General features: G+C 39.4%; 2 protein-coding genes and 1 long non-coding RNA gene across 4 annotated transcripts; all 3 read left to right on the top strand.

Moving 5' to 3' along the window:
* Window positions 1–15,989: 15,989 nt before the first annotated feature.
* Window positions 15,990–18,641, top strand: LOC130463490 (uncharacterized). The gene is made up of 2 exons (XM_056832632.1): window positions 15,990–16,473; window positions 16,697–18,641. Exon 2 carries the CDS (start codon window positions 16,698–16,700, stop codon window positions 18,639–18,641), a length of 1,944 nt encoding a protein of 647 aa, XP_056688610.1. The 5' UTR covers window positions 15,990–16,473; window position 16,697.
* Window positions 18,642–18,667: 26 nt separating this feature from the next.
* Window positions 18,668–20,093, top strand: LOC130463489 (uncharacterized). The gene is made up of 4 exons (XM_056832631.1): window positions 18,668–18,766; window positions 18,877–19,225; window positions 19,409–19,529; window positions 19,601–20,093. Exons 1-4 carry the CDS (start codon window positions 18,668–18,670, stop codon window positions 20,091–20,093), a joined length of 1,062 nt encoding a protein of 353 aa, XP_056688609.1.
* A 1,316-nt stretch (window positions 20,094–21,409) lies between these two features.
* LOC110784723 (uncharacterized) lies at window positions 21,410–24,319 on the top strand. 2 transcript variants are annotated; one of them, XR_002532352.2, is made up of 4 exons: window positions 21,410–21,569; window positions 21,649–21,758; window positions 21,840–21,895; window positions 24,038–24,319. It is a non-coding gene; the product is annotated as an uncharacterized lncRNA (long non-coding RNA). The 2 variants fall into 2 exon arrangements; XR_008923315.1 differs by having other exon boundaries at window positions 21,416–21,574.
* Window positions 24,320–26,700: the final 2,381 nt, after the last annotated feature.

Below are 26,700 nucleotides of genomic sequence, written 5' to 3'. Positions count from 1 at the left end.
TCTCTAAGAAGGAAGCCAAACCTAGGGTTATTAGATGGATACTACTGCTACAGGAATTTGATCTGGAGATCCACGACAAGAAAGGGGCTGAGAATGTGGTTGCAGACCACTTGTCTAGACTGAGATATGATGATGGTAATCTGTCTGCACCGACCGATGATTCATTCCATGATGATCATCTACTTGAGATTGCGGGTCAGTCACCATGGTTCACAAACTATGCGAACTACATTGTGGGGGGTACTCTTCCGGCCGATATGACATATCAACAAAAGAAGAAGTTCTTGCACGATGTTCGGTTCTACTTTTGGGATAATCCGCATTTGTTCCGCGAGACTGCTGAATGGTTGTATAAGCGGTGTGTTCCAGAATGGCAAGTCCATGGTATAATCAATAGGTGTCATTCTTCTCCTTATGGAGGTCACCATGGACCTTCTAAGACTAATGCCAAATTGTCACAGTGCGGGTTTTACTGGCCTACTATGTTTCAGGATGCATAGGTTTTCATTATGGCTTGTGATGCGTGCTAGAGGACCAACACCATTTCGAGGAGGCACGAGATGCCACAGAATGGGATACTTGAGATAAAGGTGTTTGATGTATGGGGGATTGACTACATGGGACCCTTCCCATCGTCCAAGGGTAATCTGTATATCCTTGAAGCTGTAGATTATGTGTCCAAGTGGGTGGAAGCCATTGCCTCACCTACCGACGATGCTAAGACAGTCATTTTCATGTTTAAGAAGATCAATTTCCCCAGATTTGGAGTTCCTAAAGCATTGATCAGTGATGGAGGGTCACACTTCCATGAGAAGCATTTAAATGCGCTCCTGCGCAAATATGAGGTCTATCACCGCACCAAACTAGCCTACCACCCTCGTACGAGTGGGAAAGTTGAGGTCTCTAACCGGGAGAACAAATCTATACTTGAGAAGGTGGTGGCGAAATCTAGGAAGGATTGGAGTGACAAGCTCAATGATACTCTATGGGCATAGAGAAATCCTTTCAAGACACCTATTGGTACTTCCCTGTATCGGTTAGTGTATGGTAAGGCATGTCATTTGCCGGTAGAAATGGAATATAAGGCTTTTTGGGCAATCAAACAGCTCAACATGGATGCTAAGCTAGCCGGTGAGAAGCGGCTATTACAGTTGAATGAGCTAGATGAGTTTAGATTGCAAGCGTATGACAGTGCCAACATCTATAAGGAAAAGACTAAACGATGGCACGACAGTTACATCCTTCAGAGGGAGTTCGCAGTGGGCGACAAGGTTCTATTGTTCAATTCTAGACTTAAGTTATTTCCTGGAAAACTTAAGTCTAGGTGGTCTGGGCCGTTCACTGTGACCATGATCAGTAAGTTTGGATCAATCGAGGTAGAAAATAATACAGGAGAAAGATTCGAAGTCAATGGGCAACGTCTAAAGTTATACCACGAAGGGGCTACCGTAGGAGTGGTTGAGGTCCCGCACATCCACCCTTCCGCCTCATAGATGCTTGAGGTAAAGAGGTCGAGCTTGACCAGAAAATAAACCAGCGCCTTGCGGGAGGCAACCCGTATTTTATTGCTTACGTTAATATAGTTTTGATTTTTTGTACTTTTCGTGTGTTTCTAGTTTGATCTATATCACTAGAAAGGTGAGAAGAGGGAATTACACTATTTACATGTTCAGTGGTGTGCAGATTTGAGGCCTTAGTTCGAAAAAAGTCGAAAAATAGGCGAAACACAGCAAACAGTCAACCGCCTGGTGGGCAGGCAATGAGCTCCCGACCGGGCGTGCGTGGATGGGTTCATTATCGTACATTTTTGCCCACCGGGCAGCTGAATGCCCATCGAAGTGAAATCGAGCTACATGCCCGGCAGGAGGACCTGTGCCCGTCGGGAGGAAGACTACGGAGGAGTTTTTCAAGCTTGGGTTATGGATTTTGGCTAAGGAGGGGGAAAATGAGAAAATCTCCAGCCGCCCGGTGGGCACCGGGCGATGAGCGTCCGACCGGGCGCGCGCTGAAGGGAACGAAAACATTAAAGATTGCCTGACGGGCGAACAGCGGCCCGTCGGGCGGGTTTCGAGCCAGCGACCCGTCGGGCAGACCGATGCCCGTCGGGCGAGAGGAGAAAATCGACTACAAACTACGGGCTCACTCCCTTTTTCTTCATTCTTTCTTCTTTCAGCTTCTTCATTCTCCCCTCTCCTCCATTAAACCCCAAACCCTATAAACTTCAAACCTCCATATCTCCCTCATCTCTCACCCAAATTCATTACATAATACATCAAAATATCACCATAACACCCTCTTCATCCTCCACCAAACTAATTTTACTCTCACTCTCTCCCCACAAAAAACCCAAATTTCATCAAAACACCTCAAACTCTCAAATTTGTTCATCAATGGCTTCTAGGCCCAAGAGGACGTGCACGGGAACAAGGAGACCGGAGGAAGCTTCTACGAGTCATGCACCACGGTTCGGGCCCAACCCGACATTTCCGGACATATATATCGTCCTAGTTAGTGAGGAACAATAAGCTAGGCTCGCCCATCTCAAGCAACGGAAGGTAGTCCCTACTCGTTTTATATGTCAAAAATCTCTAAATGATATGGGCATTGAGAAGGATGTTAGGAATTTATTTTGTGGTGTAGGGATGAAGCATATGTATGGCATGCTTATATTGACTTATAAGAAGCTTACTCTTGAATTCTTGAGTTCATTTAATGTGCATAGAAATGGGTACAAGGAAATTGTTCGTGTGTCCTTTTGATTGATGAACCAAAACTATAATATGCCTATCAAGGATTTTGGTAGAATATTTGGGTTAGCTGTTGAGCACAATCGATTCCCCGGGGAGGGGCATAACAATTCAGAAAGCTGACGGGGAATTCTGAACCCCCTAATATGCAACATTTGCACGCTTCTGCTGTGCAACACCCAGTCCCCATTGTCTTCTTCCGGTTTATGGGATTTACTATTTTTGGAAAGGAGGAGAATCAGAATGTGAGAAGTACGGAGTTAGAGGTGATAGGAGGGTATATGATGGCTGGAGATGGTTATAGAATGAACTTGGCTCATCACTTGGCCAGCCACCTGCTTGCTACTGCAACCTCCCGGTACAAAACGAGTATCACTCTTGGGGGACTGATCACCCACATTGTTATTGCAGTAGCCAATTTTGCTGAGCGGGACCACACTGTGGTTCCAGGGCGTAATTTGTTGGATTTGGACTACTTTGCGAGAATTTTCAAGTTATACTCTAAGCATCTGATGCTTCGTCCTGGCCTTATGTCATGAATGTTCCAGAGAAATGCATTGTTCACCCTACCAGACGTTGAGGGCCGCACTAGATTTTCTAGGGGCCAAGCCCACTACCTTTATGTCGGTGAGAAGATTGCTCCACTTGTTAGGTTATGATACATATGACATTACATAGATCATGCGGAAACAACCATTAACCCAAGACAACATATTATTTACACATAATCATATAGCATAATTTAGATGCATACTCTTTGTTGCGTGCCCTCCCTAGCTGCGCCCGAACCGAACAAGAACAAGTCTTTAGGACTCCAAGTGTCGTCCCTCCGTAGATAGTCCACAGCACGTCCGGATCCGCCTTAAGATTGACCAACTAGAATCGCCCTTAAGGTACTAGAATTTTCGGCACTTTTGAGCAAGATGTGTGTTTGAATTTTTCTCTCAAAAACTCACTTTGAATACTTTGAAACTCGTTATAAATTGTGAGCCCTAGCCTCATATTTATAGGGGTATGGAAAGGGAATCGAAATCCTATTCAGATACAAATTAATTAAACCTAGAATCCTACAAGAACTCTAATTTAATTAATTTATCAAATAGAATTAGGAATTTAATCATTAACCGAACTCTGCATGTTTTAGGAAACGTGCACGAACACAAACACTTGCACACACACGCACGGCAGCCACGATGGGCCACCATGCGTGCGCGCGAGCAGCAGCCCACGCAGCGCCCGCGCGCGCTGCGCGCTGTGCGCGCTGCGCAGCCTGCTAGGCCTGGCCTTGCGCTGGGCCTGGCGTGGCTGTTTTTGCGGCGCGCTTGGCTTGCTGGGCGATGGCCTGGCTTCGTGCTGGGCCTCGTCCGGCAGGCCTCGTCCGATGCTTATTCGTACGATGCGCTTCCGATTAAATTTTCCGATTCCGGAATTCATTTCCGATACGAACAATATTTAATATTTCCGATTCCGGAATTAATTTCCGTTTCGAACAAATATTTAATATTTCCGTTTCCGGAATTATTTTCCGATTCCGGTAATATTTCCGATTCTGACAATATTTCCGTTTCCGGCAATATTTCCGATTCTGGCAATATTTCCATTTCCGATAATATTTTCCGATACGTACCATGTTTCCGTTTCCGGCAACATCTACGACTTGGATAATATTTATATTTCCGATACGATCCATATTTCCGTTTCCGGCAATATCATCGTTTCCGGAGTATTCATTTCTTGCCTGTGACGATCTTAGCTCCCACTGAAACCAAGATCCGTCGGTTCCGAATATTCATAGATGGAGTATTTAATGCCATTAAATACTTGATCCGTTTACGTACTATTTGTGTGACCCTACGGGTTCAGTCAAGAGTAAGCTGTGGATTAATATCATTAATTCCACTTGAACTGAAGCGGCCTCTAGCTAGGCATTCAGCTCACTTGATCTCACTGAATTATTAACTTGTTAATTAATACTGAACCGCATTTATTAGACTTAACATAGAATGCATACTTGGACCAAGGGCATTATTTCCTTCAGTCTCCCACTTGTCCTTAGGGACAAGTGTGCATTTCCTAATTCCTTTGTCGCTCGATGCTTGCTCTTGAACATAAGGTAAGAGTTGTCATCCTTATTATGTCCAGAGGTGTTCCTCGGTTTCAGAGTTCAACTGATCAAATAAACAGATAATCATAGCCTATGATTCATCCGAGCACGGCCATGCATTTCACAGTTTCTAGCTCTCCGAGTGGCCTTGTACAACTTTTAAGCATCTCATCCCGATTTATGGGAGGACAATCCCAATCTTGCGATCTTGAGATTAGACTTCGTTTGATAGGTGATTACCTGAGCGTTGCCTTTATAGCCTCCTTTTACGGTGCGACGGTTGGTCAACGTCAAAGCAACCAGTTCTCAAACAAGTAATCTCAAATCACTCAGGTATTGAGGATTTAGTGTCTAATAATTTAATGAAATTTACTTATGACAGATTTTCATCTCTTACAGTAAAGTTTCATAGGTCTTGTCCGATACTAGTCTTCCCAAAGTAAGTATCTATGCAAATGATTATGACATTGCCATGTCCACATAGTTCAAGAAACAGAACTACTAGTCATCTTGCATTCTAGTCGTCTAACGTTTTCTATGCGTCCAATTTTATAGAAAACTCCGACTAGGGACCATTTTCAACTTTTGACATTCAAGTTCACTTGATAGACATTTCTTAGTCACAGGACTGGTCCTGACAGTCTATCTTGAATATATTGTCAAATTGAAGGGACTCATCATTTAATACTAAACCAAGATTAAATGGAATATGAAAACACATTTCATATATGATAAATGTTCAACCCCAATGTTTTACAACCATGGGCCTCAAACCCATCTTCTAAAACAATTCATGGAATTCAAAGCTATGCTTGATTTCCAGTGCTACAACGTGAGTGTTGCTTCTCACTTGTTGCATAGGTTTAGTTATCATGCTTTGCCAATCTTAATATCCTTTTCATCGAATGTTCTTCGAGATATGATGATAAGATCTTTTCGAGTTTGTTTATTATGTGATCTAGTCTTTCTTACTTCGATGGTGGTTTTACTCATTTTGCAATGAAGAACCATCAAGTTAGCAGACGTTTTTCTTGCTTCAAGAGTGGTTCTACGCATTTTTCAATGAAGAACCATCAAGCCAGCAGATAGGTGATCTACCCAAGTTCAGTGAAGAACTTTAAACAACCCTGTTTTATTTCTTCTTAGGCAATAATTACTTTTACTTCAACTGTATAGGTTGCTAGTGATGCTTTGTTTGGATTTACCTATCCAGGCAGTTCATAGATATGTGGAAGATTCTCCAACTATATCTTAGAACATAGAAATTATTATTTTAATTTCCCACGCAACAACTCATGGTCTCCAATCCATGTTGCCATTTTCAAAACACAATGCTCAATAGCTCGTCCTTGTCAATGGTTAACTCCAAAGGGTCTTGCTTGATCCTTTGCCAGTGTTTATGCGTGCAACATCAATATTTAGCATATCCTTATTTCCTTGAATCAAGAACTATTCCTATGTACCTTTTCAAGTACCATAAGTATTTTTGATCTCAATCTAGTTGATCTTTACTTAGATCAATAGAGATTGGTATATGTTCGTCATGCCTAAAGTCATACGATACGTTTTTGGCGATCCTCATATTATATCATACATGATAAATTCTTTTGTAGAATAATTCCCAATTGAATTCTATTCATGTAACTTTAGCTCATTCAATTTTAGTAGATACTGAATCCAGCTAAATTCTTTGACATATAATATAGGTTAAGAATCTCATTTAGACTCTTTGATGTTTAACTTAGTAAATGCTTATACATAGTTCAAACATTCTTTACTTAGATTTATTCACATGGGTCGAATATCTCCAATGGAGACTTTCGTGTTTGATTTAGTAAATGCCATTACTTAATCTAAAACAATATTATAAGATCTTTGTAAATAGATCTTAATACCCAATATGTACTAAGTTTCGCCATGGTCCATCATTGATGAATAATTTCAAATCTAAGTCATTAGCATTTGAATGTTATTTCACAATAGAGAGATATGTGTGTGATACACATAGGACCAAATAAGTTTTTATGTACTCCCACTAAACTTCTTATACATCTATAAGAATCATGTATATTTTATGAAACTAAAATGCTTATTAGCTTCACTTAAAATACAGTTCCAATTCCCAATTGCTTGCTTAAATCTGTACTTAGATTTTATAAGCTAGCTTTCCTTTTCAAGCATTTATTTGGATCCACAAACTCTATGACATACCATGTACATATTGTATTCCATCATTTGATTGAGGAATACGTTTTGTCATCCAATTGCCATATGTACCAATATGCAATCATTGCTTGAATTATAGACTTAAGCATTATGATTTTGCATGAGGTTTCAACACAATCCATGCCATGAATTTGCTTGTAACCTTTAGCAACTAATCTAGCTTTGTGTGTGAACACAATTCCATGTTTGATGGTTTTTATCCTTAAAACAAACTTGCAACCAATAGGTGTGAAACTATTCTTGCAAATCAACAAAATTTCAATTTTGTCATCAAAACATTGAGTATGTTTTATGGCCTCTAACCATTTAAAACATTTAGTCTATATATGGCCTCTAACCATTTTAGGGAATCTGGGTTTCGTCATAGCTTTCTTACAAGTCACAAACTCATTAATCTACATGATAACAGTTTGACTGCAAGTTGTAGGTTTCTTCACTATTTAATAGAAGGATCTCATAGTTTCAGTGACTTGAATTCTATGCCTACTTGGGTATAGAACATCAAACAATAGAATATCAATAGCCACTTGAAAGTCCTTTGAATATTATGTTCTCCTTGAAGCACTTGTAAAGTCTTCTAAGAGATGTCTATTCTTTAAAGCCACTCCTAAAGTCCTTAAAAAATAAGTTCGGGTTTTCTGAAGCACTTCGAAAAGCCTCCGGAATGTCCGTTTATGTTTGTTGTTCGCCTCGAAGACTTTCGAGGTCTATTTTCTCCCACTTGTCATTTTGGAAACGAATCTCCAAAAGGACATTATTTCGAGCAAACAAACATTATGTTCTCAAAAATTCGTGGTAGAAACAATACCCTTGTGTCTCATTTGAATAAATCACAATGAAACATATATCTAGACTTGGGCCTTAGTTTGTTGAATAACAAACACTAAGCTCCCACTGAGTTTTGCAACTCTCTAGATATATTTTATGAAAAGTTATTCTGAAATTACTTTTCAATAGCTTTGACGAATTTGGTTTAGTTTGGTGGTAGTTGAGCATTTTGTTTTAGAAATTATAGGAAAAGTCTTTATGATTCATCATTGATCGAATCAAGTGCTAATTGACTTCGATTATTCCAACTAAGATATGTTATATCTTATGGACCTAGATTGTGAAATTACAACACACAATCATTGATGATCATATTTGGTCTCAAGTAATCATCAACATGATCTAACCTAGATCTTTATGATTTCTTGCCAAGTGGATTTTATACTTCTGAATCTTTGAACTAGTCAAACAGATTCAAACTTATATCACTTTGAGTAAATAAACCTATATTCACTCAAATCCATGTGAAATAATAAAGTCATAAAATCTTTCTTTAGCTTTGAACTCTATTGTCTAGGAGTTCTAACAATAGTTCATATCTTTTGTTACTTTCAACAAGTAAGACTAGTCGTCTTAAATTGATCTAGAAATCAATTAACTTTCAAAAGTCCATCAAAATAGAGCTTTTGAATGTTAACTTGTTGATATGGTCTAAGCAACAATGCCAAAGATTAGTGGAACTCAAATCAAGGGTTTGATTTGAACCTAGTAAAGTTCTTTAAAGAGTTGTTTGTTTTAATCAAGCATATTGACTCATTCCGTAAATGACCATTTCATTCAAATAAACAAACAAACAAACAAGCATTGTTTTTGTTCTTCTGAATGTGAGTCTTTCTGTGTTTGAAGCAGAAATTTAGGTATGCTGATTATGGAACAAAATAGCCATTTAGTTCCAGCCTTTGAAAGGACTTAAAACAAACTAGATGACTCTACAACTAATGTAGCATTGCCATGCTTCATTTCCCACTTGTAGGTCATTAGTGTATCCTAGCTTCCATTGTTTGAGTTATTACCGAAGTAAGAACCTCAAGCGGTATATGATACCAAGGAAGTTTGATTACTAGGTCACTTCTCTTTAAACATAAACTTATAGGTAGAAACGGAATCGTAATTCCTTTCATTTGTTCCCCGTTTTCCTATTTCTTGTACCCTTTCTTATAGTCTTAAGAATTGAATTCTTTAGTGTTGACTTTTATACTTTGTTAGACATGTCCAATGTCACCAACAAGGTTCTTTACCATTTTAATTTCTGTTGAATATTTTGTTTCAACTAGATGATCTTACCAGAAGCTTCTAAAGTTCTCTAAGTATCGATCTATTCGAATGTCTAGGGACTAGACTCATTCGAGAATTAAATGGACAAAGATATTAGGTTGTTAACCATTGGTAAAGCTGAGCGTATTAGACTCAATGCTTTATGATCTCAAAACTACAGTGTATTTTGAATTCACAAGCACCAATTGGTTTGCCATTCGATTTTGATATTCGAAAACAACCATAAAAGTCGATATAAGAAACGTACATTTTAAATTGCTCACTTTCTCTCTTTTCCGTGAATCGTTCTTGGATTCACTACCAATCGAGGAAATTTACTGTTACCTTTCTAAAAGGATTTATTGCAGTGCAAGATATTTAATTATAAACAATAATTAAAACATACATTGAAGCATGCAAAGTCTAAACATTTATCATGAATAATAACTTGAAATTAAAGCAACCATGCAATTCAAACAAGTTATTAGCATTTTATTCGATTTTATTGTTCCGGCAGGTGTGAATAAAATGATTCCAAGACCCTAAAACCATTGAAGAATTAAGCACAGTTTGTCGACTCAATTCTAAAACATTTTAGGTAAGCAAAAGCCTTTTGCTAATAGTCTAGAAACTACTCTTGGTTGATAGGTACGTCTAAGAACTTATTAGGTAAACCTATCGATTTTGCCACGACATAAAAGGACTCCTTACTTATATCGTTGAGTTTCACCAAAACTAACATGTACTCACAATTATTTGTGTACCTTGCCCCTTTAGGACCAATAAGTAACACCTCGCTGAGCGAAAACTATTACTAGATTGATGTAAAGGATATCCAAGCAAGTGTATATTTTGGCATGGCACCTTTTAACTCAATTTTTAAGTTTGGAACTTAAGGCTCTTACTATGTTGGTTAGATTTTAAGTGAACTAAAATCCTTAATCATGCAACATAATCAAGCTTTTGATCTCATGCATTTTAAGACATATTTAAAAGCAATAAATAACTTAAAACATGCATAAGATATTTGTGATCTAGTATGGCCCGACTTCATCTTGAAGCTTTAACTTCAAAGTCCGTCTTGAAAATCTCCGTGGGAGGCACCATTTTCTTCAAATAGGATAAGCTATAACTAATTACAACTATTTGATGGTTCGCAGACCATATTTGAATTGAAAAACAACTTTGGTATTTAAACCAATTACATTCAAATTAATGGTACGCAGACCATATTTTCTATCCTATTTGGGCCATACTAGTCACTTCATAACCTGCAAAACAGTACATATACAATATATATACCATTCACCCATTCATTATCATGAATGGCCCACATAGCTGGTTAGTAAAACACATTATGCATCAAGTAAACATTTGCAGCAATTAATCAAGGGCACCAATAATCTACCAATTATTCAGTCCTTATTAATTCTAATCAAGTTGTTTTAACCTTAAGGATTTGTAGACCTAATCAAGAGTTTATGACTAAAAAACGCTCCCACTTAAACCAATAAATTCATATGCTTTACTAATTTTAAACATAAAAATGTATTTCTAGTCTAACCGGAAACATACAAATTTAATTAAAATTTAAAGCTCATATAAATTTATAATTGAATCCAAAAAGTTTAATTTAATTTCAGTCGTATTTAAATTAATTCATGATTTTAATTTTAGTAAAATAATTAGAATAAATAACATTTATTATTATTACAATATTCAAAATTAAAATCCAAGAAAATAATTTAAATTATTAATTTTAAAATTAATTAAAATTACGTGAACTGGAATTTTCAAATTAAACATTCAAAACGATCTTTAATCGTAACGCAAACACCCTACGCGTTGCACGCCCATGGGCCGCACGCACACAGCCATTGCTGGCCATGTGCGCGCAGCCCATGCGCTCGTCGCATAGCTGCTGCATCCTCATCGCAAGCCTCCGCACGCATAGGTGCTCGCTGCGCGCGCCAGCGCTCATCGCACGCGAGCTATCGCTCGCAGTGCGCGCGCGACATCGCTCGCTGGGCGCGCGACATCGCTCGCTGGGCGCGCGACATCGCTCGCTGTGCGCGCGAGCAATGCTGGGCGCAGCGCTCGTGGCACGCGAGCTTGCGCTCGCTGCGCGCGAGGCTGCGCGCTCTTGTGCGAGGCAGCGCGCGTTGTGGCGCAGCTCGCTTGCTGCCCACACGCGACTGCCTTGGCTCGCCCTTCGCCCATGCCCATTCGTCCATTGCTCGTGGCACACGACACAAGGCAGGGCTGCTGCCTTGTGCTCGTGCACTACGTCCTTGCTCATTGCATTCGTGCCGCACGGGCGACGAGCTCCCTTGCTCGTCGTCGCATGCCCGCATTATACAACACCCCTTAAGGGTAACACGAAGCGTCCATTGCTTCGTGCGTGCAAGTTTTATGAACGAATCGCATAAAAATTTAAAATTTATAAAATTAATGACAAATTAATAAATATTATTAATTTCATAATTTTAGGGCGAAAAATCGAAAATTTATTATCCAATTGATTTCCGATTGTTATGGATTCAAGTCTAGGTCATAAAAATTTAAAATTTATCATAAATTTACAATTTTTATGGTGGTTTTTAATCATAGGTTTCTAATTAAATTACAATTAATTATGAAAATCAAATTAATTCTAAATTATTCTAATTTTCAACAAATTAATCATAATTACAAATTAGATTGCATAATTAACAAGACTAGGCATTCAAACTTGTTAAACATATGCAGTAGGTCAATCAAAAATTCAAGATTTATCAACAAGAATCGCAAATATTTAATTTAACATCTTAAATTTACGAAATTTTGCATTCGAAAAACTAAAACCTTCGAAAAGTCATAGTTAGGCTTCGAATTTGAGAATTCTGGGTTCGGCAGAAAAATACTATTTTTGTCAAAATTTTAGAATGCCTTTTACATGCGGAATTGACACAAAAATCACTCAATTCGGATGAGTAACGAAGAAACTGCCGAAAAACTGCGTACGTATAATTAAATAAACGCAATTTGCAATTAATTAACAATTACGAAAATTAATCACCCCTTTTAATTCTTGCAAATTTGTAATATTTAACCATGTTCATGCAATTTAGATTATGAAAATAATAAGGGGCTCGTGATACCACTGTTAGGTTATGATACATATGACATTACATAGATCATGCGGAAACAACCATTAACCCAGGACAACATATTATTTACACATAATCATATAGCATAATTTAGATGCATACTCTTTGTTGCGTGCCCTCCCTAGCTGCGCCCGAACCGAACAAGAACAAGTCTTTAGGACTCCAAGTGTCGTCCCTCCGTAGATAGTCCACAGCACGTCCGGATCCGCCTTAAGATTGACCAACTAGAATCGCCCTTAAGGTACTAGAATTTTCGGCACTTTTGAGCAAGATGTGTGTTTGAATTTTTCTCTCAAAAACTCACTTTGAATACTTTGAAACTCGTTATAAATTGTGAGCCCTAGCCTCATATTTATAGGGGTATGGAAAGGGAATCGAAATCCTATTCAGATACAAATTAATTAAACCTAGAATCCTACAAGAACTCTAATTTAATTAATTTATCAAATAGAATTAGGAATTTAATCATTAACCGAACTCTGCATGTTTTAGGAAACGTGCACGAACACAAACACTTGCACACACACGCACGGCAGCCACGATGGGCCACCATGCGTGCGCGCGAGCAGCAGCCCACGCAGCGCCCGCGCGCGCTGCGCGCTGTGCGCGCTGCGCAGCCTGCTGGGCCTGGCCTTGCGCTGGGCCTGGCGTGGCTGTTTGTGCGGCGCGCTTGGCTTGCTGGGCGATGGCCTGGCTTCGTGCTGGGCCTCGTCCGGCAGGCCTCGTCCGATGCTTATTCGTACGATGCGCTTCCGATTAAATTTTCCGATTCCGGAATTCATTTCCGATACGAACAATATTTAATATTTCCGATTCCGGAATTAATTTCCGTTTCGAACAAATATTTAATATTTCCGTTTCCGGAATTATTTTCCGATTCCGGTAATATTTCCGATTCTGACAATATTTCCGTTTCCGGCAATATTTCCGATTCTGGCAATATTTCCATTTCCGATAATATTTTCCGATACGTACCATGTTTCCGTTTCCGGCAACATCTACGACTTGGATAATATTTATATTTCCGATACGATCCATATTTCCGTTTCCGGCAATATCATCGTTTCCGGAGTATTTATTTCTTGCCTGTGACGATCTCAGCTCCCACTGAAACCAAGATCCGTCGATTCCGAATATCCATAGATGGAGTATTTAATGCTATTAAATACTTGATCCGTGTACGTACTATTTGTGTGACCCTACGGGTTCAGTCAAGAGTAAGCTGTGGATTAATATCATTAATTCCACTTGAACTGAAGCGGCCTCTAGCTAGGCATTCAGCTCACTTGATCTCACTGAATTATTAACTTATTAATTAATACTGAACCGCATTTATTAGACTTAACATAGAATGCATACTTGGACCAAGGGCATTATTTCCTTCACCACTACCCCAGCCTCAGCAGCAACCTTAGCCCAAGCCTGAGCCTGGTACCTACTTTAGTAGGAGAGGACTTCGAGAGAGAGGGGATAGACATCAGGGTAGCCCAGCTTCACAGGGGGAGCATCGCTCTTTGGAGGAGCGCATGGACCATCTAGAGATTCGGTTCGATCACTTCGAGGTCGATCATCAGAGGGCTATGTTCCCCATTTATAACCATTTTACTAGGCAAGGAGTTGTGCCTCAGGAGGCCCAACACCCTTTATGGTCTGGCTATCCCCTAGAGGGATATGGAGTTCCTAGTACTAGGGGCACCTTCACTCCCACTCACTACTACGGACAGTATGGAGAGGATTCTAGCAGGCTTGGTGGCCATGCAGGAGATGATATGGATGCTGATGGCCATGGCCATCAGGATGATTGATGATGATGGTGGTTCCATGCCCCTTGAAGTCAATGAGGACATTGTCTGATTTAGCTTGGGGGGGGGGGGGGTGTTCATTTCCTTGTATATACTAGGTACTAATGATGGTGGTTCCATGCCCCTTCAAGGCAATTGGTGTGTTTATTTGCTTTATAGGTTATATTTAATGCTTTAAAAAAAACAAAAAAATACGTTCCGATGAATAAAAAAATCATAGTTCCCTGTGCCCCTTGTTTGAAAACTATTTTGATTCTTGGTTTTTGATGACGAGCAATGTTGATTTGTTGACCATGATTTGAGATTCGACTATTCTGATGCCTTAACATGAGTCAATTTTGGCTAACCGTTTGTGGACTTGGTGCTTGGCTAGTTGATTTGGTTAGGAATGTGTGTTAGCTTCCTGGTATATCATTGATTTTGAGTATTGGTTTGCAACTGTTAGTAATGTTTTATGGCTCACATGCATGCACATTGAGGAGGACGAAGACATTTTTCTTTAAGGTGGCCTTTAGATGATTTTAGATATATTTGTTCCCTTCTTTTCTACCCATGTTGTTGCTTGTGCCCTTTTATTCGGTGACTAACCATATTACAAGCTCATTGAGCCCCATTGGTTACTAGTCTTGGTTTGAGGGAGCTATTAGTGAGTGAGGCGAGGGAGTTGTGGTGTGCTTCATTTGAGAATGATTTGGGTATTGGAAAAAGGAAAGGGAGTTCTTCTTGTCCTTGTGTGGTGAATAAAAAAAATTGAGTAAAAAATGAGAAGAATTGAGAATGTGAAGGTTCCCAAAAGGGAGAAAAAGAAAAAAAGAGAAAAAAAGAAGATAGAAAGAATTCGAGCGTGGAAAAGAAAAGAAAAGAAAACTTCATTATGCTCGAAAGATTTAAAAGCATGAATTCACTCAAGTATCGTAATTTCTTATCTTTATGAGTGAGATTGGTTATAATTGTGAAAGAAGGCAAGAAAGTATGGTGTAGTTCATTTGTTTCTTTATCATGTGTTGAGTGGGAGAGTTGTGTTCATCACTTGTGATTGGTCATGGATTTTTCTAGGATTTATTCTCCCCAAAGCCAAGGCTTTAAGCTCACATTTTACCCAAATATATTACACCCTTACCTAAGCCTAACATTACAAGCTTTGAAGACCTTCCCACCTTTGTGCATAGAGTCATATTAATATGAAAGTAGTTGCTTATCAATGCAAGTTATGACGTGACGTATTCTGAGTCGATTGTTAGGTTGAGTGCATGCCCTTTTAAACACACGAGTGTTTGTGAGTTTGGGAGGGCATTGTTCACATAAATTGTTGGGAGGGGAGCGAACGGGTACATCTTTTATCCGCCACATAACTGAGTAAAGAGTGTGTAAGCACTAGTCTTGAATTCCATGTACACTTGTGGTTTGCCCTGCGTGACAATTGTTAGGGAAGATTAATAGTCAAATGGTCTTGATTGGTTGACACTGATGCATGCTTGTTGGATTTTGCCTTGAATTGTATTCATTGTTTTAAGATGTATTTGGGGTGAAGTTGATTTGTGTATTCATCGATGATTTCTTTGATTAGGGACAAGCAAAGATCTAGCTTGGGGGAGTTTGATATATGCGTTTTCTATAGAGTTTCCACCCCCGTCCCTTAGTACTTTTCCGTGTTAAATGATCTCTTAGGATCCATTCACTACTACAGAAATGTCATTTAATAGAGATTTTTTAATAGCGCTTTTATCCATTTCGCTTTTGAAAGTATAAAAAATAACATATGATAGCGCTTAGAAAAAAAACGTTGTCATATGTACAACTTACTATAGCGCTTAATGATAAACCACTATTAAAATGTATGAGAAAAAATAAATAAAACTCCTTGGCAAAATAAAAAATTCGGATTTTTCACCAAATGCCCCTGAGGTTTACTTTAATGCACCAAATACCCCTAAACTTTCCAAAATGCACCAAACACCCCTGACGTATGCAATAATATCATTAAATGCCCTTTTGTCTGACGGACGTTAACCCTCCGTTACCATGTTTTTACCTTGTTGCCCTTACTTGTCCTTTCTGGCGCCATATCAAAAAAGAAAAAAAAAAAAATTCAAAACCTAACTTCCCAACTTCTTCCTCGACATTTCTCTCTGTTCTCTTACACCATTAGAGAGCACTTGAGTACCAAACCAAAGAGAGAGAAAGATCGAAATTCGCTGGGATTTGTGTAAAACAACTCGCAATAGTTAGTCGAAGTAAATCCCCACGAAAAGATCGACAATTTGGTCCAAAAATCTGCAGTTTTCGCGAGTCCTACAAAAGTGGGTGCAAGGAGAGCAAAGGACTGGAATTTGTGGCTTCAACTTCATCAAAATTGTGTCAAGGTTAGTTCACTCAATTCGTTTCTTGTTCTTGGTGCTATTTTTTGCGAATTTTTCTTTGATTAGGGTTAGGGTTTTGCTAAAATCGTGATTTTTCCATGAGATGGGTTAACTTGAATTTTGGGGTGTTAATGGTAAAACATAGTGTCTGGTTGTGCTTTGTTGTTTTGCCTAATGATTTAGTTCATTAATTTGAATTTTTGTGTTGTGTTTATTGTTTGTATAGGATGGTCGCAATTTGGTTGTTATGTCATTATAATGATCGGAATTTTGATGTGAGGGTACAAGATACTGATGAAACGAACTACATGGATTTGGTTGATGACTTGTTTGATGATTCTATTAAGCAAGATGTTCTGATTCCCGATTTATTTAGATTATTTTATGTTAATCCTAGTACGAATAAAAGAGTAGAATTGTTGAATGATGTTGGTTTGATGGGCATGTGGGGTTTATTTAAGCGCACAGATACTGTGGAAATATGGATAGAGAAGGCAAATGAGAAGGAAACTTCAATCCAATTTAGGACTGCAGTTAAGAAAAGGAAGGATAGGAAGGAAAGGAAGGCTGCAGAACTTAGAAGGAAAGCTGAGGAGTTTGAGAGGGAGAGGGAAGAGGAAAGGAGAAGGTTAGAAAGGGAGGCTGAGATTCAAAGGGATTTGGAGGAGCAATTGGCAAACACAGTGGCAGTTGAGGTGCCTGTGTATGATGTTGAGGATTTAAGCGTAGAGTACGTACGTGTTTACAGCTCACAACATGCTGACTGCCTTTCCCCGGGAGGTTCCCAACCACCAAATACACAAAAAGAGCCTTCACCACCACCAAGAGAGCCCTCACCACCACCAAATGTTCCATCACCACCAAGAGAGCCCTCACCACCACCAAATAATCCATCACCACCACCAAGAAGTCCCTCACCACCACCAACCTCACCACAGACACAACCACAGCAACAACAACAACAACAGACAGAACATCAGCAACAACAACAAACAGAACATCAACAACAACAACAAACAGAACAACAGCAACACCAACCCACAGAACAGCAGCAACAACATCAAACAGAACACCAGCCAGATCAGACACCCCCTCCTAACAGGGCTGAGTTAAACAAAGGGAGGGGTTTCAGAATTTCTAGAAGTCATGCTAAGAAGACGGGTGAGTTTGTTCCTAAGAAGAGGGGGGGAAGGCCTGCTGGTTCAAGGGTGAGGAAACCCACTGCATACAATGTGGAGGAAGAGGAGCAATGGGATGATGAGAGTGATGATGAAAATTTTGAGGAGAGTGAGAGTGATAGTGAAACTGGTTTCAACTCCGACGATTTCATTGACGAAGAAATTGAAGAAGATGAAGAACAAGATGTTCTTAAGGAGGTAATTTCTGAGAGAAGTTTTGAGGATCATTTAGATGGGAGTAATAAGCTGGATAATTTGTATGCAAATGGGAAAGTTGTGGGAAGCATGCCATGGGGGACTATCAAGTTGCAACCATGGATGATATTCCAAAGCAAGACACACTTCATGGAGGTCTTCAGAGACTTCTGTATTCAAGAGGGATTTGCTGTGAGTGTTGAAAAGGCTGATACAACCAGATTCACTGCAATGTGTCTGGTTGAGTCATGCAATTGGAGGATCCATGCCTGTGTGTTGTTGGATGGGGTCAGTTGGGCCATTAAAACTCTTGTCAGTGAGCACAAGTCTTGTGGGAGACTTGAGGAGAATCCCATGGTGACATCTCAGTGGCTATGCACCAAACTACTTCCTGACATTGAAGCAAATCCAGAAATCCCAATTAAGACACTTCAAAGAAAGGCATTGGGGATTTATAGGGTACAAGTGAAACAGAGGTTGATGTACAAGGTGAGAAGCCTCGGGAGGCAGCAAATTTATGGAGGTTTTGATGAGTCATATGCCCTTTTACCATCCTATGCTGAAATGATCAAATCTACCAATCCTGGGAGTTATGCCTTGGTCACTTGGACTGCAGATTCTGGTAACGTGACACCCCGTTTCAAGGCTTGCTTTTTCTCCTTTGCTGCACAAGTTAGGGGTTTCTTAAGAGGTTGTAGGCCTATCATAGGCATTGATGGTGCACATTTGAGTGGATACTATAAGGGAATTCTCCTCACTGCAGTTGCTATCGATGGGATAATGAGATTTTTCCATTAGCCTATAGCATTGTGAGTACGGAGAGTATGGACACATGGTCCTATTTTTTCAGAAGTTTGAAGGCTTTGTTTGTTCAACATGGGTGCCAGAGGGATGACTGGACTTTTATTAGTGACAGAATGAGGGTAATTACTCCTCCCTTTCTTGGTTTTTATTATTTGTAGTATTGTTTATATTTTTTTCAGTTTTCTGGTTCACTTCCCTAGTTATTGAAACTTGGAATTGTGTTATGCAGGGAGTAGAATCTGCTTTGTATGATGTTTTCCCCAAAGCAGTCAGGAGGGTCTGTGCTCAGCATCTGTATACCAACTGCAGACAAGCTGGATACAGTGGCACAGCCTTCCATGACTTGTTCTGGGTTGTTGCTGATGCATACAATCCATATGTCTTCAACAAAGCCATGGAAAAGATTGGCAAACTCATCCCAGAAGCAGTGGGATATCTTGACAAAGTGCCTGAACAGTGGTCCAGACACAAGTTTGATGTTGGGGTCACTTGTGATCACAACACCACCAACTTTGTGGAATCCTTCAACGCGTGTACCAAACCCTTTAGGGATCTTCCTGTTTTGTCACTTCTTGAAGGTAATCCTTTACATTTTATCCTATTTTTGTGTCATTGGAACTTATTTATTTAGGTTTGTATTCAAGTGTCCGAGTCGGGTTTGTGTTCAAGTGTCCGAGTCGGGTATGTGTTCAAGTTTCCGAGTCGGGTATTTATTTTGCATTAAAATGTGTGATGCCAATTATTGTATTCTGTTATGTTAGAAATAAGGTCTTGGTGCATGACGAAGATCGGGGCCAGATTTGATAAAGCTGTTGACATTGGACCCGATCAATTGACGCCATATGCTACTAAGGAGCTTGAAGAGAGGAGTGTTGACTCGAGGTTCTGTTATGCAACTAATGCTGGGGGGGTGAATTTGAGGTTTTAGATGGTCATGTGAAGTTCCCTATTAGGCTTGCTGCTAGAGTTTGTGGTTGTGGGAAATGGCAAGGGTGTGGTATACCTTGCAAGCATGCTATTAGGATAATATACCATCAAAGACTCAATCCTACAGATTTTGTTTCTCCTTACTTCAAAGGGGCAGCCTATAAGCTCACATACTCAGAGCATATTCACCCCATGCCTGACTCAACACAGTGGCCTACATTTGAGCTACCTAGGATTCTTCCCCCACTAATGAGAAGGGCAGCTGGCAGACCAGCCAAGCAGAGAAGAAGAGGTGCTCATGAGAAGAAGAGGGGGAAAAGAAACACCACTGTCAAGTGTGGGAAATGCAAGCAAATTGGGCATAACTCAAGAACTTGTAAAGGAGGTTCCACTGCAAAACAGAGGAAAGAATCTGCTGCAGCTGCTGCTGGTTCTGCTGGTGCATCAACATCTGGTGCTAGGAAGAGGAAGGCTCCAACATCTAATGCATCGAGCAGCAAGAAGTCCAAAGCTGCATAACTAGAAGTAAGCTTAGGATTCAGTTTAGTATTTCTGTTTTAAAGCTTAGGTTTATTTTGAAAAACAACTTAGGTTGTGGCACATTTTGGCATTTTTTTGTAAAGCTACCCACAACTTGATGTTCGGTTTATTTTGGAAACAAACTATTTCAGTTACGAGTTCAAAGACTTGCATATTATTGATAAATGAAATTCATGTGCTCGTGCCATTACAACCATCATTGTTTGTCTTGATTACTTCTTTACTACAAACATTAGACACAAAAACATTACAATTCCTATTTTAATTGCTGCAGCTTGGAATTTTTTGAGCTCTTTCACTCTTTTCTTCAGTTTCTTCAGTTCGTCACTTATATTGTCGTTGTCTTCCGATGTTCCCTCATACTCTATATTGCTCTGTTGCTGTTGGTGTTGTTGATTTTGGTGTAGAACACTTCCTTTGCACCACATAAAATGGTTACAAGGATCACACTTGTAATATAGCCTCTGTGGATTTTTGGATGTCTCGGAGCTTTTTATTGCACATTTTTTGGAACAAATAGGACAACATTTGTTTGGAACAAGTATGTATGAAAACAGATTGGATGATGATGTATTGGAACAAGAACTCATGCTGTGTTGTTGTTCTTGCTGCTCTGTTGTTGCTGCTTCTGTTGTTGATGCTTCTGTTGTTGCTGCTTCTGTTGTTTGTTATTGTTGTTGTTGTGTTGTGTTGTTCTTGCTGCTGGTGTTGTCTATTCTTGTTGTTGCTGTGTTGTTCTTGCTGCTGGTGTTGTGCTGTGTTGAAGTCCTTGCTGCTGCTGCTATTGGTGTTTGTTCTTGTTGCTCTGCTGTCTTGTTATTCTTGTTGTTGCTGCTGCTGCTGTTGTTGTTTGTTCTTGCTGTTGCTGGTGCTGGTGTTGCAGGGTTCTGCTTGTTGTTGGTGCTCCTGTTGCAGTGTTCTGGTTGTGCAGGTGGGGGTTTGGGGTGGACTGTTTGTGCAGTTGGGGGGGATTGGGGTTTAGGGCAGTGTGGTGTTGTTGTTGGGTATGGTATATATAAGGGAAATTAGTGTATGGGTGACTGCAACGGCTATATTATTCAAATTCAACGGCTAGTTTTTGGAAAAAAAATTACCAAACCTCAGGGGTATTTGGTGCTTTTTACCAAACCTCAGGGGTATTCGGTGCATTATGTTTTAACGAACTAACTGCCTAACGGAGGGTTAACGTCCGTCAGACAAAAGGGCATTTAATGATATTATTGCATACGTCAGGGGTGTTTGGTGCATTTTGGAAAGTTTAGGGGTATTTGGTGCATTAAAGTAAACCTCAGGGGCATTTGGTAAAAAATCCGTAAAAAATTAACGCTTAGCTTCTCTTTTCCCCTTATGTTATTTTCACCAGCAAAACCCTCTCTACTTCTACAACCGTCTCACCATGGAGAAAACCGAAGAGGAGAATTTGCAAAGAGCTTGAAGCTCTACAACACCAATAACGTGAGGTTTCTCCCTCTTCCTCTTAATTTCATATCTTCTTCTACTTTTGAAAATTGAATATGAATTCTGGCTGCTGCAGAATACAGAGCGTTTTAGGGATCCAAGAGAATTACGTCGGGGAGGATATACAAGCAACGCTCGAAGGAGATCCTGGCCTAATCCTGCACTTCAACATGGCTTATACGACCTGTATGACTCTTTCTATCTATTTTTCTTTGTCCCATGAACATTGCAAATCTACATTTTTCTGAACTAATTGACTGAAATTAGGTTGATATGATGAATTCGAAGGACGAGCTTCCCGAAGAGTTCCGCAGTTATCAAAGGTTTGAGTTTCTCCGTTGAGTAATTTGATTAATTATACCCTAAATTTGTAGTCTATGACATAAATTGAGCGTTTAATTGGAATTTGATATTTATGCTTGATTTGCATTGTGGGAAATGTTTAATGGGTTTAATTTGATATAATGAAGGTGGATGATGATGGGGAGGTGGATAAAGAAGAAACCCTGCTGCTAGGCAGTTTTTTTCTCCATAAAATTTGCGACCCTTTGCTGAATTGGGATCCAATTACGATTTATTTAATTATGACTTTTAGGGTTTGGATACAACTACGATTCGTTTAATTATGTGTTTAAGTGTTAGTTATATCCCAATTCTTTGCCCTTCTATTGCTGCATTAAGTGACATCAGTAGCCAATATCTGGTACTGTTATTAAATCTATACTTTCATGGGTTATCTCAAACTGGCTCATGCCATGGTTTTGAGTGCAGATTATAATGTGCTAATCTAAAGCAAAAAACCCAACTATTGCCAGGAATTGAGAAATGTTCCTCTGACCCATTGCACCAGAGCAGTAAATTGAGGATTTTATTCTTCTATTTAGTAGGAAATCAGTTTAGTTCACTGGTGCTTAAAAGATTATGGTTTGTGTGATTTGGAGTTACTGTAAAATGATGTCCTTGACGAGGTCGACTGAAGCTCATGGGCTTGCTGTCACACTAGGGGGAAACTACTGTGTAGAGGCTAAAGAGGTGGAGGGGATTTATCCTTAAAGAAGCATGGTTGTTCCTTTTCCTTTTTTTTCCGTGTGAGATGTGAGTGATGAGAGAAATCCAAGGAGAAGATGCTACAATGTTAGAAAAAGAGAGAGTCATTTGTTAGGCAAGGGTTTAAATTTTGATTCTTTGATAATAGAATAGCAATGCACTAAATTTCTTCTAACTCTTACTGGAGTTTAGCATTCATTATTAAAAGCAGTTGTTGGTGCTACTTCTTGCATTCAGTATGAGATCAGTAATTCATTTAGTAGTACAAATAATTGGCCTAGCTTCGTAGTACTTGTACATGACATTGTGCTTTCGTCTAAATTAGTTGTGATTGTACTGTAAATATAAAGCTGATCACAGTAGAATCTAAGACAATACGGCTTCGTGTTAGAGAACTCCTTCATCAAAAACCAGTGATTGATAGGGTTTAAAAACTCGACCTCCTAGATATCAATGGTCTTTTTGATGCAACTTCGACGTTGTAACTATTGCAAGTCCCACAATCGACCACTTCCTTTTCTTTTCCTTGGCCTCTTTAGTATTTTCTTCTAATCTATTTCAAAAAATTTCTAGTTCTGAATCACAATCGTCGTTTACCCTAGAAGCCGGCCTGTCCCTCAAACTTGTCTGATACATTCTTTTTTAGAAACAGATTACGGTGTTATATTTCTGTTATATGAATTGTGACATGCACAACTTGATATGTTTCTGGAACTCTATATAAATAACATATATTGAGTGTGGCACTTTGCCTTATACCGATGAATGAAGTTCGCAGCAAAAATAAGAGAACAATTAGTACAACTCGACGACTCTAAGTCCTAACCGTGTGTTTGAATTAAGGTGATTTTCAAACGTATAAGGCACTATTATTCTGAACTTTGTTTGGCAAAACTGAATTGAATGGAATTAAAATAAAGTCGAAAACAACAGGGTCTAAGAGGGTGATTTTCTCTTCGGAAGGGTGACTTTTTAATTGAATATTAGGTGGCCTTTTGACAGAATATAGACTGACTTGCTTCATTCTATTGTACCTGTCTAATCCTTTGTGAAACCTACTCTAGGATTCTGTTTGGTGAATTGGATATGAAGTAAAATGTCTGCTTGTTTGCAGCCACTAGAATAAATAGAAACGCAGTAGACAAACAAACTCTAGTCTTTATAGAAAATATACATCCTTTGCCGAAAATGTAAAATAGTATGTTTAGAGGAAAGAATCTTACACAAACATCCAATAAGATACACTGAAATAGACGGAGAACATTTAAATCAAAGATACTCTGAAACTCAAGAACTAGGGAGTAATTTAGAAGAATTTGATGTTTTCCTGAACATGAAGTTATCAAATTTGTCAAAGGCCTTTTGTGGAATAAAGTCTTGGCTTTTTTTGTTTGTTTGTTTGATATCTATCCATGCAGGAGTCTATGGAAATGGATGCTGGCTATTGTTTCTTGAAGTCTAGAAGACTGAATGTTGGGATGAGATTTTTTGAGGGTGCCATTTTTTTTGTTTTGTCCTGGTATATATACTGATTCCTGTTCAGGTGACTTTGTACTAATATTCTCTGAAGCGTGAGATCATTGTTTTTTTAACTAATTTTGCGCCAAGTTTGGACAGGAGGTTTACTTATGCTGCTGCATTTTGTGGTTTTTATTAGTGATACTGTTTGTGTGGATTCAGAATTAGAATGTTTTTGCTAATGAATATGCTTGAGATGTCTTGTGGGAACTAAGGTTCTCACGTTGACTTGCTTAGTAGTACATACAAAGGCTTAGCTTGTAACAGATGTTACTCGGGCACTCATCTATACACGGTTACACTTTTAAATGTCCAACTCACCTGTATGACTGTATTCCATGTTTGGTCCAAAATGTGAGTGTGAGGGGGTCGAAAAAGCACGAGGCTAATGCGTGACCTCGTCCCTCGTGGGTGTGACGTTTCTTTTTGTCAAATCAAGTGTAATTGGATTTCCTGTGAGTTTACACCCAATTGACTAGTAATATAGGAGTCGCCATTCAGTTTTTAACGACAATGAGAAAAACTGACTTTGCTATTTCTCCTTTTATTTAACGAATCTCAAACTACGGGACAGGATACGTTCTGTTCGATTTTTGGATCGATTGCGACAGAACGCGTGATCAATTTCGCAGCGTGAGGCTTAGGCTTAGGGGTTGGAGTCAATACTCAGAATAATGAATTGTGTGTGTCTTTTTTCACGTCGAATTTGGGGCTATATTTATAGAAAAGAGTTCGCGGAAAGATAGAATTTTAGAGCTCTAATCCACGAAGAATTAGGAAAGAACACGTCCCAGGTAATTTCAGCGCCCAGGGCTGCGCGCCGAAGATTTCGGCACCCAGAGCCAGGCGTTGAAAATAGGGTCTGGGCCGTTTTCTTTGTCAGATTCGGACTCTTAGAATCCGGAGTGTTTGAGACTTATCCGAGTCTTTTAGCGCGTATTAACTTTGTGCCGGAATGCGTCTGGGCCCGTTACGAACTCTAGGCTCGTTAGGATTTTAATTAATACGTAACTCTTATTTTCGAATCATATTAGAAATAGGATTCCTCTTGCAATTTCTATCTCATTTAGGATTTATGTTGGAGTGCAACACCTAATTCTGACAGGTTTCTATCTTTTATGACTTTCCACTTTTAACAACTGCCCATTACAACAGTTACTATTTTAGCAGGTTTCCATAAATAGCAGGTTTCTATAAATAGCAGGTTTCTATAAATAGCAAGTTTCGGGTGAAATGAAAAGGGTTATTGAGATTCGTTATTTTATAGGAGATGCGTTGCCAAGTGGAGATTTATGTTCTCATCATCGAACCTTCCCTTTCGGAAATGGGGACAAAAGTAGGTGTCTACAGTTAGCCCCCACTTTGACTAAGTCTCGGGATGAGACGATGGTCAAAGTATTGGACGGAGTGCGTCACACAAGCCATAGTGTAGGTGACTTGTTTTGCGAGGGTCTCACGAGCCCCCGAGTGATAACATTTGACTTAAGGGTCATCACTTGAAGTGTCGACATATCCCTCACGTGTCATTGGGATTTGTCAACGGATAGTATAGAAACTCCCTCACTTTGTCATTGGAAGTACCTAAAGAGGCGTAGAAACTCCCTCACTTTGTCATTGGGAGTAGCTACAGATGTTTTCGAAATCAAAGCTATAAAGTGTAATTGGGCCTGGCCAAGCCCAATCACGAGGTAAAAATGTTTTTAAAGATTCTCATTTTCAGGGTTAGCTAAACGAGAAAACCCCCTTGTTTTTATAGGACGTAAAACGAAGGAAAATCCAGCACATCGTTCTTTTTTGGAAAAACGGAAAACCAATCCTTTAATTTTTGGAAAAAGGAAAACTACTCACATCGCTCTTTTTTTGGAAAAACGGAAAACCAATCCTTTAAAAAAAGGAAAACTACTCACATCGTTCTTTTTTGGAAAAACGGAAAACCAATCCTTTAATTTTTGGAAAAAAGGAAAACTACTCACATCGTTCTTTTTTGGAAAAACGGAAAACCAATCCTTTAATTTTTGGAAAAAAGGAAAACTACTCACATCGTTCTTTTTTGGAAAAACAGAAAACCAATCCTTTAATTTTTGGAAAAAGGGAAAACCAGAAAAAGTTATCGCTGCAGCGACTAAGGACCTGCGCGGTTAGTGGCGCAGACCCCGCCGGCTAAAGATGGCGAGCCTGTCCGCTAAGGGTGGACGCCCCGTCCGAAAGAAGTGGACGAATCTATTTTGAAGTTTGTTTGCTTTTTTTTTTTGAAAATAAGGACCTAAGCGGTTTGTGACGTAGACCCCGCCGGCTAAAGATGGCGAGCCTATTTTGAATTTGAAGATTTTATTTTTCGAAAACTGAGGACCTGCGCGGTTAGTGACGCAGACCCCGCCCGCTGAAGGTGGGCGAGCCTATTTTTGTTTTTTTGAAGAATTTATTTTCTTTCGAGGGATGCTCGAATTTAGTTGCAACCTGAATGTGGGTTGACAACGTGCTTAAACGGACCATTGTCTCGTGGTCTTCATCTTTCATGGTTTTGAGCTAGTCTTTACGGCTCAATTTTTCCACCATTCGGTCT

This window comes from Spinacia oleracea, chromosome 6, assembly GCF_020520425.1.
Source record: "Spinacia oleracea cultivar Varoflay chromosome 6, BTI_SOV_V1, whole genome shotgun sequence".
Taxonomy (NCBI): domain Eukaryota; kingdom Viridiplantae; phylum Streptophyta; class Magnoliopsida; order Caryophyllales; family Amaranthaceae; genus Spinacia; species Spinacia oleracea.
The sequence above is the reverse complement of the archived record's forward strand: the minus strand, read 5'-3'. Positions and strand labels throughout refer to the sequence as shown.

Bases quoted from the DNA above. Each gene is read 5' to 3' on its own strand.
- LOC130463489 (XM_056832631.1), top strand. From the start codon at position 18,668: ATGGACACATGGTCCTATTTTTTCAGAAGTTTGAAGGCTTTGTTTGTT. The intron at 19,226-19,408 runs GTAATCCTTTAC...CTGTTATGTTAG, and splicing joins TGTTTTGTCACTTCTTGAAG to AAATAAGGTCTTGGTGCATG. The intron at 19,530-19,600 runs GTTCTGTTATGC...GTTCCCTATTAG, and splicing joins GAGAGGAGTGTTGACTCGAG to GCTTGCTGCTAGAGTTTGTG.
- LOC130463490 (XM_056832632.1), top strand. From the start codon at position 16,698: ATGGTCGCAATTTGGTTGTTATGTCATTATAATGATCGGAATTTTGAT.